Here is a 12,932-nt window from a genome sequence, read left to right on the forward strand (position 1 = left end):
TTTCCATAATTTTTTTCATTCCTGTTTTAGTTCTAGTCGACGTGAATCCGTTGCGTATAAAGAACGAAACGAAAATCGCGTATAACGTAAATTTATATTCGAAATGTGTTTCTTTAATAAATAAGAATAGTGAATATTTAAAAAGTGACCCAAAGTTTAATCACAAAAGGATTGTATAAGCTTAATGCTATTATTCCGGTAAAGGATTATATATTTTTTTAAAATAAATATATTTTATAGTTAACTATCGTAATAAATATTTTTTAGTTTATAAAACCACTGTAACATATGTAACTTACAGTTTTAATATATATTTTTTAAGTTGTAATATTATATCGCTAAACGTCTACTATAAAAAATGTAAGTACCTATACATTTTTTATAGTTGACATTGCTTTGGAATTTTGACTTATAAATTAACTTTTGGAATGTATATTAATTTGTTTTACCGCCATTGATTTTATAATTGTATCTTTAGAGGTGGAATAGAATGTTATTAAAGCTATTTAGATATTTCATAAACGCACCGAAAATTAATTCACAATAGGAATTTTATTTTCAGTTCCCGCCTTGCGTACACCTTACGTACACCTTGCGTATCAGACATAAAATAGTGGTTGACTTCGTGACTGGTGCACAAGCATTCTTCCGAATCTCATCGGCCAGTATTAAAATAAGTGACAAATAAATAAAGTCCTAGAATAAATTTCTCATTAAATGAGTTTTAATTGGCACTTTAAAGTTAAAGTTACAGTTAAATAAAATTATTTTATTTTTCGAAAGAAACAAAATTTCAAAAATATCGCATAATTTTTTTTTAAAGATTTTGTTTGAAAACAACTAATAGTATGTAGATAATCCTCCCAAAGTTGTATAAAGGAAGGTCAAGCCGTTTAGGACCTACATCGATAGTAGTACCTAGTGTTAATACACTCCGTTCTCATTTTCTGCCGAATTCTCAAAGTATTGCGTGTTGAGTGGCGAAACTGAGCGCTACGTTTTGCCTTATTACCAGAGCAAAGACTTCAAAGAAATGAAAATATTCATAAATATGTATTTCAATCCATTGAATGCGAATCAAACTCACAACAGTCGCTTTTACAGTCACACGCTTGTGCCACTGCGCCATAACGTCCACTAATAACTAAGATGAGTCATCACAATCGTTCTCAACCAGTACCATAAAATTGTATTTACTATAATATTACATAAACGTACATGTACCTACTTAATTTGCTATTTTGAAAAAAATACTTTTTAAGATTTTCGGATGATCTGCCAAAAAAGTTTTTTTTAATTTAAATAAGCTTACTGTCATTCTGTAAGTCCCATATCTCGGAGTTTAAGAAAGGTGGATGATTAAAGGAATTCTCATTAAATGATCCATGAAACCTAAAAAACCAGAAACATTTAATGTCTTCATTGATATATTATGTAGTTCTATAAGTTCGGTTTTCTATGATAATATATTATTATTATTATTATCGACGTAATCAGTTCACGCTTAGTGATCGCAAGGTGTTTAGTCTTGTTTGCGTTCGAAATATATTCGTTATTCGTGAAGTAAGGGTGGTTAAAATTAGGGGGTAAGACGGGCGGTGGCCACGCAGGAGTGGCCTGCGACCTAAATACACCATTTTGTGTCGACAGTTATTAATAAAATTCCATCATCGTTTCTACCACACCTATGTTTATAATAACTATACTTTTTATCTTCAACTTAATGCTTATGTTATTATATGTTGGCATTTTAAAAATGGCATTATCTCTACAATCTAATATCATTGATTATAATTTATTTATTTGCTTATTTAGTTTTTATTGTATGCTAGAATATTGGCTACCAGCAATCGAGAGAGTTTCTAATATTAGAAATAGCAGTTTTCAGTTAAGTAGGTATATATACTTTATACTCTATTTTAATTTAAAATATATTGTAATATGTTAGAAAATTTGATGATGATGATGTCATTGATGACATCACACCAGTTCATACTGGACTGGAGGCAGTAAACCGGTTCCATCGCCTGCAGCTGACCTCCAGTTATGCTAATGTTAAAAAAGTTCTCTCTATAGTTTTGTATACGTAATATTTGTTGCGTTGGTTTCGTTATATTATGTATTACATATAATATCTAAGTTCAAAAAATAACTGAAGTAAATAATAAAAAGTATTAATAAAAATTGTTTTGATTTGTGATTGTTAAATTTTATATCAATTCATCTTGATTTTTATTGTAAAAAAAAATATAATTCCTTAATAGAAAATATACATTTTATAAATTTATTATACATAAAACACCTCTTATTACCACTTATAAATTAATAAAATATCTAGTACATCCCGTATTTGATAATTTCTTAATTAATAATTTAAGTACCTATCGACATCAATTTAGCGAGTTTGTCCTAGTATTCCCACATCTGCCACTCTGCGGATCTCGTCATTGTCGTAATTCCATATATCCTACGATGAGGTCACATCTTCGTGACATTCATTATTCTTATTTTTTTATTTGCTATTTTCATATTTAGATATCACAACTCTGTTATATTTGAATCTTCCAATAAGACATAGAAAGTAACGTTACTAAATCTGTTACATATGATATCATACTTCTCGATGAGTCTCTATTTCTCTATATTTAGTGATCAATCTTCTAAAAAAAGTAATATTTCAGGTTAGACCTGTTCTAAATTCACCCTAAGGATAAAATATGATTGCTATTTTATTATAACTTTACAGCTTCTCCACAACTATTCTTCTATTATACTATCCTACTAGTATTCATTTTGCGAATGAGTCACGTATCCATTATTGAATGAATTACTATTATTTAAATTCAATTATTAGCAAACCATTCATCAGACGTGCTTAATCGCATTCATTGTTCATTTAATTGTGTTAAGGAAGGTTATTCATTATTAATTTTACTTATATCGTCAGCAATTATGAAACTTTCTTAACGTTTAACTCTTTTATATTAGTTATTATGGACTTTATAAAAATTAAATTTAAGTCTCGATAATATTTGATTTTATCCATTTTATCATCAATGAGTAATATTTAATAATATAAAAGTAAAAATAATTTTCATCTTCGTCTTTGTAAGATTTACACGAATGTTTGCAAGTAGAACTTGACATTCCAAATTGGATCAAAACACTTCGCGGCACAACATATCGCGACGTAAGCAAGTAAAAAGTAAGAGAAACGAGCGCTCTACCATTGGCGGCCTCGTTGTTCGCAGTGTGACGACGCGCCGAGCGGTTCTTATCGGTGCAAGTAAGACATCCACCTATTAAGATATTATAATTATTAGCATTTTTTTATAAATAAATAAAATATCCTCCTCAATATATCAGCACATGCTGTGGCTGTCCACTCTCCTTGTCGCGTGTTTCATATTTATTTATATTTGTTGCAAATGTAACCGGTCACAAATGTCACGATCGTATTTGTAATGCAGCAATAGTGAAGTGATGAAAGTTTAGTGGGTGATTGTAAATAAATAAATAAATAAATATATAATTCAAATACAACCTACGGGTTACTTGATAACGTATTTATTCTAATAAAACTCTATAATAGGACTGGCATTTAGTTGTATGGTGTTCATATGAAAAGTGAAAAAAAAATATTGTGAAAAGTCAAGATTGGTAAGTTTTTAAATAACACTCAGTTGGTGTAATTTCTATGTAAGAAAATAAAGTCTAAAAAAGAAAATATAAATTAAATATATATTTAATATGTTTATTTTATGTATATAACATAAAACCACTGAAATTTATAGGATAAGCCTCCTTCTAAATTAAAAAGAAAATGTTGCTAAAACATCCTATACACACGTACTTCACTTTGAGGCATGAATCAAAGTTGCATTGAGTGTAATGCATGCCCGCAGCTTTATAAGTATCCCTTTGTATATTCGCTTTTGAAACTTTGAATACTGTCTGTACATACACTTTTGGTCTCGTAAGACGACGTAATTTCTTTAACGAGCGTCAATTGTAACTGCAATTTATCTTACCCAACCGAAGATTAGTATTTAAAATTAACAATCGTAAGTACAATAAAGAAAAAATAATTCTCCTCCTATATTCGGTTACATTATGGTTTATAATTTAAAAATCTCTTTCGGATAATCTTATTTAAGTAACAAGAGTTAATCGAAATGTTTTACAGTTTAGCTAAGGAATGGAGTGTATTAACACTAGGTTCCCAATTTTCCCTGCCTACCCTGCTGTGTGAGGGATACAGCGTAGAGCTAATTTAATGCTTAGAAATTTGAAGTAGGTATATAATAAAACAATAGAATATCAATTCACAAGGGTTGAAATATCTCTAAGTAACTTCTAATTACGATATATTTCCTATTTTACGCCCCTAATAGACTGCGATGTAAAAAAATGTAAGTTTTATATATAGCTGACCACATTAATAACAGTGACATTATAAAGTGTAATTACTCCATAAATTATTGATTTTATAATTATAAATATTTATAATATTCTCTAGAGTGATATTTTTCTTTGCATTAAACATTCATATAATTAAATTATACAGAAGAATTATTTATCTGGTCTTGACAAGTTTGTTTACATAGTATTAAAAAAAAGGTATATTTTTCTTATTCTCGTTTCGGTCATGAACTGGTGAGTTTGATGCCTATTTCAGATAAAAATCTAAATCGAGCAATAAAACACATGTAGACGTAGAGACACATATATGTATGTTTTTGTCATAATCTATAAAAAAATATGCCGTCACTCACATTAATGACAATAATGACAATAATGTGTGATTGTGTGAACTGCCCTTAGGCCTCAAACGTTACGAAGCGTCGTCAGTCACGCATGGCGACGGACCTTCGCCGATTATAGCGGTGACGACATCGCACACTCCCGGCACCGTCCTATTCCAGTTGTTCTGTAAAAATATTTTTGTTTTAGATTATCACAATTTGCAAATCTCGATAAAGACAGGAATATGCTGTTTTTTTTATTTGAAAATATTATATACTAAAATGTACCTATATGAAGTAGTTACATATAGCACACTGTAGACTTACAAAGTTGTCTTTCTTAATAGATAAATGAAAAAACGTCAGCTAATATTCTTTGCAGTTTTTGTATATATAAAACATTAATGTTGTTATTTATTTTATCGCGATTTGAAATGACAAACAATAACGCAATGACTTCTTTAAATGAAAATAGGTACATACTCAGCAAATTAAAACTGTATATTTTGAAATTAATTTGCTTAACCGTTACTTATCTGTATGAAGTTTGCAAAATCACCTTTTTTCTGGGAAATATGCTGTGTGCATGACCTCATGGATAGGAGTCTACTCTGACCTATAGCTTTATCGCGTGTTGTTTATCAACGGTAAATAACACCTGACATGCCATTTGGCAATATAAACATAAATAATATTCTACAATATCTGCTCGTATAGGCTGTAAAATCAATCGAGTTGTCTGTTTTTTTTTTCATTAAATATGGTGTTCTGAACGTGACACTAGAGCACAAATCACTTCGCCAATGCGAAGTCAAAAGAAAAATGAAGAACACACGACGGAGTTTCTTTCGTAAAAACCTAGTTAATAGATTGCCCTCATCTATTGATCAATCTAATAAGTGTATACATAGGTACCATAACAAAGTTCAACGTGTTTTAATAAAGTACCCGAAATATTTTAAAAATCAACGGGAAATGCCATAAAAACTCCTCAAAATTTACAATATACAAATATATTTTCATTTGTTTTCCTTTTAAATAGATAAAATTTTAATTTTCCTGTGGCAATAGTTGTCTCGTGAAATACATGCGATTGCGATATGAGGCTAATGTTTATTAAATTAACCTACATTACCAACTTTATGAAAATATTTGTGAAAATTTTCTATTTTAACATTTTTTCTAACAAAAAGAAACACATCCTTCTAAGAAATAAGAGAAAATGACGGTATAAGAAGTCTAGTAGAAAATCATAATGTTGTCAAAGGGGACTCTTATTATAAAGATTTAGAGGCGAGAGCAGTGCACAATGTCGCAATAAGATCTCGACAATAGATGCTCACGTCATTTCGGGTCACCTATTTTAAGCCTGTATGTTCTGATAACCACATAGCCCCTCTTCGTTGATAATCAGAATATACCAATGTAATGTTTTCTGTGGGCGAATACCTTATAGCTACAGAAATGAGTTTCGGACGTTATATAAAAGTATAATGTACGTATATGTAAAATATTCAGTAGACAATTTTTTTTTTATCAAGAAATACTATAATTGTTTATACATTTATTTCAAAAACAATTAAAGCGATATAGATGTCAAATATTAAAGTCTCGCCAAAAAAAGTACGTATGTAGAGTCGAATAAGAATTTTCAATTAGATGTTAAGTAAAAGTGTAATAATAAAAGCGAACTTGTTTTTAAAAACTGGAACATAATAATTTGGCTTTAATAGCACTCTGTTCTCTGTTTTAATTAATTACTTCAGTTAGAGTTGAATTAAGTGAATTATTTGTAAAGCAGAATAAATACTAAAATAGTTCGATATGATTATTTTGATTATCAAAACATATTTTACCTAAGATGTTTATTTCCAGATAAAAGATGTTGAAATATTGGACGAATTAACGAAGGTGCTAGAAACAGGTTAAAAATGAAGCAGCTCATAAACAAGAATCTCATTACACTGAAGTGTGTACTATTCTGTTTCCTCTCAGGTGAGGATTTGGATTTTTAATGATATCATGTTTGTATGTATTTCTATTTCATGAGGCCAGCCGTGGCGCAGTGGCACAAGTGTGTGACTGTAAACGCGACAGTTGTGGGTTTGATTCCCACGCGAGAAAATTTAATATTTAATATGCTCTGGTAACGAGGCAAAGTGCGGCGTTGAATTCCACCACTCAATAAGCAATAATCCATGGGAACGGAGTGTCTCATTAGTTTCCCACTGCCTATCTGGCTGTGTGCGTGATATAGTCTGTAGTTAAAAAAATAATTTATTATTATTTACTCATACAAACGTGATATCAACGTTCAACTGATTCATACTTGTTAAATTTAAAAAAAATGGCTTAATGGCGAATCGTAATCGGCCGTTGTACTGAATAGTGAGACCCGCATGCAGTGCTACAACCTTCCTTCTAAGGATTATCGGTCTACAGTCTCCACACAACTATACTAACTATATTTTTTGAGAGATCGTTCACCTCTTGTTCCGCTACTTCATTGGATTCACAAATGATGGCTCTACTTGTATATATGGGATATATACCTAATTTTAAAGGATATTTCATATTAATATTAATTTTATAGATTACCTAAATACATTATGTAATTTACCCATTTTATATACATACATAAAAAATATTCTTTTTTTTTTGTGTTGTTCAGGTATAGGATGCATATTTCCATTTCTACCACTTCATATGCTATCCATTGGACTGGACCGAGGAGAAGCACGACTAATTTCTGCAGTTGCGCCATGTATCGCATTATTGGGCCCTGCGATATTAGGACCCCTAATTGATAAGTGAGTAGTGCGTTAATAATATTAATTTTATTTAAGATCTTTGGTCTCTATTTTTTTTTCAGCTTCACGCTTTATCCTCCGTGTATCTGGGTGGGCTGAGGGAGCCTAGTGTTAAGATACTACGCTCCCTACTTTCAGCCAAATTCTGCGAGGCATTGCATGTTGAATTGTATTTGGTCTCTAGCTAATTATAATAAAGATGTTAAATTTGAGAAATATTCTAGGCTATCAGTTGGGCGAGGGTCAACAGGCGGAGGAGCTGGTCCCAGTGGTTCAGGAAAACTTTTGCGAGTTGTTACTGCTATTTGCCTTATATTGAGTGCACTGTTCTACACGTTACTGCTCGCTGTGCCTTATACAGAGCGACATGAGGTAAGCATTATTATATATATGTACCTATATCTCTTTATATATAACGTTGTACTAACATTACATTCTTGAGGCCAGTCGTGGCGAAGAGGCACAAAGGGTGACTGAAAAACCGACTGGTTGTGGATTCGATTCCCACTCGAGGAGATGAAATATTTATTTAAATTTATATTTCCATTTCTTCGTTTTGGTGTTGAGGCAAAAGCGCAGCTTGAGTTCCGCCACTCAACACGCAATTCCTCCAAAGATTCGGCGGAAAGTAGGAAACGGGTGTCTTAACACTAGGTTCCCTCTGCTTACCTTGCTGTGTGCGGGTACTGCGTGAAGCTGAAGAAAAGAAAAAAAGATCTTCTAATTAAAGACATTAAATGGAAATAATAAAATACTACAAATAGCACAATATACGTAATATTTCTTTTTAAATTACGTAATATTCCTGCTAACATGATTTCATAGGACGCTGTAATTAACTTTATATGTCAAAGTTTTATATAATAGAAATCTATGAGTACATTAGCAAATGAAATATGTCATGTAGCGGCTATAATCTAATATACTTGCGTACATATGTTAAAAAGTATAGTACCTAAGTACTGTAGTATTCTAATTATATTATTTTAATATAAAAAAAATAAATCAGCTTTTCGCTGTATCTTACATCACAGTAGGCAGAGTAAACCTAGTGCGTTCCCCACTTTCCGCTGATTTCTGGAGGCATTGCGTGTTGAGTGGAGGAAGTCAACGCCGCGCTGTGCGTCAACATCAGAGCGTAGAATATAATTTTAAATAAATATTATATTTCCCCGAGTGGGTATCGAACCCACAACCTTTGTGGCTTCATTATGCTCATTATGTAATATGAGAAGACACCGTTATTTTAGAAATGGGCCGGCCACATTTAATTACTTTAGCATTTATCAATGTTTATCTGGCAACAGGCGCGCCGGCCACAAGTTTTGTTTATGTGTGACGCGGACGGGGGCTATGTTATGCAAGAAGTGTGTACACAAGGCATGCGATGCAATCGATGGGAAGGCGAAAAGGTAACATTTTTATATCACAAACTTACTACAATCTATTATATTTAGTTCAAATACAGATTTTTTAATTATGATGTTTATATTTTTAATGAATATAAGTGGCGGATTTTTATTAATATAATAATTATATCGTGGGATTCTTACCTACTTTAATCATATTAAAATATTACTTTCTATTTAATTCAACCCTAAAGTGTATTAATATTTATCAAATTGCCAGGTAGAAGTATATAAAACTAGGTACCTATACACAAACACGTTTGTTGACCACTTCAGTTTTTTTGTTATATTCATGTAATAATGAACCTGCGACTTAAAAAAATCTGGACACAAACCACTCACCGATTATTCCCGTGCTCATCATTGTAACAAGCATTTATCTAATAACATTCATTATCCTACATGATTAATATTATATTAGTAATTTTAGTCTCATAAAAATAAAAAAAAATCTATACAAATATAGCTAATAGTAAATATTAAATCTTTCCTATATACTATATAGTCGGGAGTACTAGCAGTGAGTTCGTGCGAGTATGGATGTGCTGATGAGAACATGACATGGGTGACCAGCCCGTTTTCTATTCCTACAACTACGACGACTCTCAGCCCTATGTACAACAGCGTTGCTAACTCTGTAAGTATATTTTGTTTTTGAAACATCCTATAAGTTAGAAATCATATATCTATTGTACTTAAAGTAGATAAACGTCTTCCGTTTCTAATTGAACACATGAGAAAATATTCGTAGAAACCTAAATTATTGGTAGAAAGCTGAAGGTTGGGCTCTAGTTGGTGCTCCCCTATAATTCCTCAGCTACTTAAAGAGAATATAACTAAATCCTAGGAGAAAGGGACATAAATTGGATTCTACGTTTTGTATTCCACGCTAAAGAAGTTGCGAATTTGTGTTGTTAGTAATATAAAACATATGAGTATAAAACTCATATAAAACATATGAGTATGTTCATTGTGAAGCAGAGGACATATTATAATGTATCTGTCTAACTTATATTATTCATGCCACGATAGGATGAGACTCAAAGCTAATAATCAGTTTATACTCGTATCTCTTTATATGTAGGTAAAACAAAGTGGGGCTAGTTACACCGTTTCTAGTGGCTTGAACGATTTTCATATTTTTATTTGGATTTAGGAAAAGCAAAATAATTTATGAAACATTTAAAAGGCACGAAAAACAAGTATTATTACATTTCGCAAATTTGTACCTAACATATAAAGTTAACAAGAAATTCATTGATTGCTAAATGGCAGGAAGTTCGCCGGTTCAGCAAATTTAAAGTAATATAATATCTTTAAGACTTAATAAGTATCAAAGCGAGATTCTCTCGTTACAAACTCTACCATAATGTTTGTTTCGCTTATAAATTGTAATAGCACATTGAAATGAAGAACACAAAATTTGGCCGATAGGTTTATTTTTTAACGCATTGTAAAAGGTATGTTTGGGGTATGAATTTTTGATTTATTTTTTACACATGCTTGTAATAGGGTCAAGCATATTATGTGTTCTGTTGGAATGTAGTCTATGATACTTTGAAAACGTTTGTAAAAATATGAACATGTATAGTTGGTTTAGTGCAATATGGCGTTCACAATTGCCTTTCAACATGCGATTCTCTCTTATAGGTACGGTTGAAATATGGAGCAAATACTTTACAGTTTTACTTAGGTATATAAGGTACTATACCCCGAGGTAATGAAAAAAAATTTATATTTAACATAAATTTTATTATTTTGACATACATTTATATGTCACTTCGATAATTAAATATGCTGAGTAAAATTTTACTTAGGTAAATGTGTTATCAAAAATTTTCAAATTATGTTACTTACTTCTTTATAAAAAAATGAATCTACTACTTCTTTCTTTATCTAAATAAGTTATGCCCTATCTACTTGTAAATTAGAAAATGACATCATGTCAAGCTCGTGACATCCTTTATTGAGGACTGATTCACATTGAGCGACGCAAATGAAATGAGCAATCGTTGTATTACAAAAGCTATGAGTGGGTGGGCACTAGGCATGGATGTAGGACGTTGTAAATAGAAAATATACTTGCAGTTGCAGGTAATGCTAAGCTGGCTTGCTTGAAAAATGCAGTTTTTGTAGTAGCATTGTAAAATGATCTGAACTAGTATCTTAGTTAAAATAAAGTCAATTAAAGTCCAGTCGTGCTTCACCACGACTGGCCTCAAAAAAAAAACAAATAAAAAGGAAAATAAAATATTATAATACAAATAGAAAGGAAAATATTATTTCAAAGAAGTATATATAGTATTATGTGTATATTCGCCATTTTTTAATCGAAATGGAAAAAAAACACCTAATAATACCTAGAACCTAATAATAATAAATTTATATCTTTTTGGTATGATTGGTATCCTACAATATTTATAAGAAATAAATGTGAAAATTTCAGAGGATGTTTGTTCGACTTCCACGCGAAAACTAATGCACTTATTTAGATGTAATTTTACAATAATACCCCTTATACATCAGAATAACATCCGACGCTTAATATTTATGTAAAAATTTTGTGTAATTTATCTTAAACCTAACTTTAAATCCAAACAAATCGTCATTTTGCCCTTCTAATCTAATAGTTAGTTATTTAAGATTCGATATTCCCAAAATTGTTTATCATTACTTAAATTAAGTATTTTTATTATCCAGTTTCTAAAATAATTATAATTATTTTGCATCTAGTCTTTGTCACCTCCGGTAACTGACGACGGCGAAGACGAAGAGGCTTTCGAGATAAAGCCACCTCATTTGTGCTACAATGGTAATTGCTTGGTGTATATGCAACACGCCGCCCGACTTCGAGTGCCATTATCTCTGTTCGCGCCTGAACCGCCTGAAGATAATTCAACCGTAGAGAATAATTGGTGCATATATCGTACCGGTGAGTCGTATATTTTACCAACATATGTAGACTGAAAAAACTTTGTGTCAAAACACACTGTTTTCTATTTTATTACCGACTTGAAAGATATGAAATATATTTATGCTACTGCTTGCGGATTGAAACCGCAAACACCGGGTTTACATTCAAACGCCAGGCGACTGGGAAACGTTGGTTTCAATTACATTATTTTCTAATTCAGTATGTAGGTTTTATAAGCATTATTTAATTTAATTCTTTTTAGCTAAAGGGATATTGTATATGTTGGAAAAGTCGGTATCTTTGGTGTAAATTTCCGTTTACCACATTTTTTTATTTACTTCAGCATATTGCATAAAGATTAAAAACTACAAATAGTGTATAAAATGTAATAAAAAAATATGAACACAGCCGGTGCCTCCAAATGTATGGTGCCACCGGAGCGCGTGGCGGAGCTGGCGGGAGACGGGGAATGCCGCGCAGCGGTGCGATGCCGCGTGCTCGACCCCTACGACGAGCCCGACGCGGTGCTGGCCGACGCCGAGTGCCGCCTCGTGGTGGGCGACCCGGGGTACACCTTCTGGAGCTACTTCGTCGTGAGGTAGGTAGCTATTAATATGATTTATGGTCACGGTGTACTCCGCACACAGCCTGGTATGCAGAAGGAACCTAGTGTTAATATACTCCGTTTCCTATTTTTCGCCGAATTCTGGAGTTTGGCGTGTTGAGTGACAGAATTCAACGCCGCGCCTTGCCTCGACGCCAAAGCGAAGAATCGAACCCACAACGATTTACGTTTACAGTTACACACTTATCCCCCTGCGCGACGATTGGCCTCTATCTTTATGATTCTTGATGGTGCTCCTATGACTACTTTCACTTTGTTTTTCATAATATGCTATTTTGTTTATAAGTTACGAACTTATAATGGATTTTGGTCATGTCCCATAAATTAATGTAATAATCTTGACACTATTTCTCGTTTGCACTCGGAAATTCAAAATTTTTGAATTGTTGCACTCGAACACCGGGCTATAATATCTAACCACAGTGAAAA

The 12,932-nt window shown here is 32.0% G+C and overlaps 1 protein-coding gene across 5 annotated transcripts in view; it reads left to right on the forward strand.

Annotated features, from left to right (window-relative positions):
* The first annotated feature begins 18 nt into the window (after positions 1 to 18).
* Positions 19 to 12,932, forward strand: part of SP1173 (major facilitator superfamily domain-containing protein SP1173) — a 20,714-nt gene continuing 7,800 nt past the window's right edge. For 2 of the 5 annotated variants that reach the window (XM_085199988.1, XM_085199993.1), the window contains exons 1-8: positions 19 to 198; positions 6,621 to 6,740; positions 7,417 to 7,555; positions 7,780 to 7,927; positions 8,863 to 8,967; positions 9,470 to 9,601; positions 11,698 to 11,896; positions 12,287 to 12,476. In XM_085199988.1, the coding sequence (XP_085056114.1) occupies positions 6,677 to 6,740; positions 7,417 to 7,555; positions 7,780 to 7,927; positions 8,863 to 8,967; positions 9,470 to 9,601; positions 11,698 to 11,896; positions 12,287 to 12,476 (977 nt within the window). In that variant the 5' untranslated portion in view covers positions 19 to 198; positions 6,621 to 6,676. The other 3 variants (XM_085199992.1, XM_085199989.1, XM_085199991.1) reach the window with 3 other exon arrangements.

The sequence above is a fragment of the Heliconius melpomene genome, chromosome 17 (genome assembly GCF_056956725.1).
Source record: "Heliconius melpomene rosina isolate 202511_hmr_F chromosome 17, ASM5695672v1, whole genome shotgun sequence".
Lineage (NCBI taxonomy): Eukaryota > Metazoa > Arthropoda > Insecta > Lepidoptera > Nymphalidae > Heliconius > Heliconius melpomene.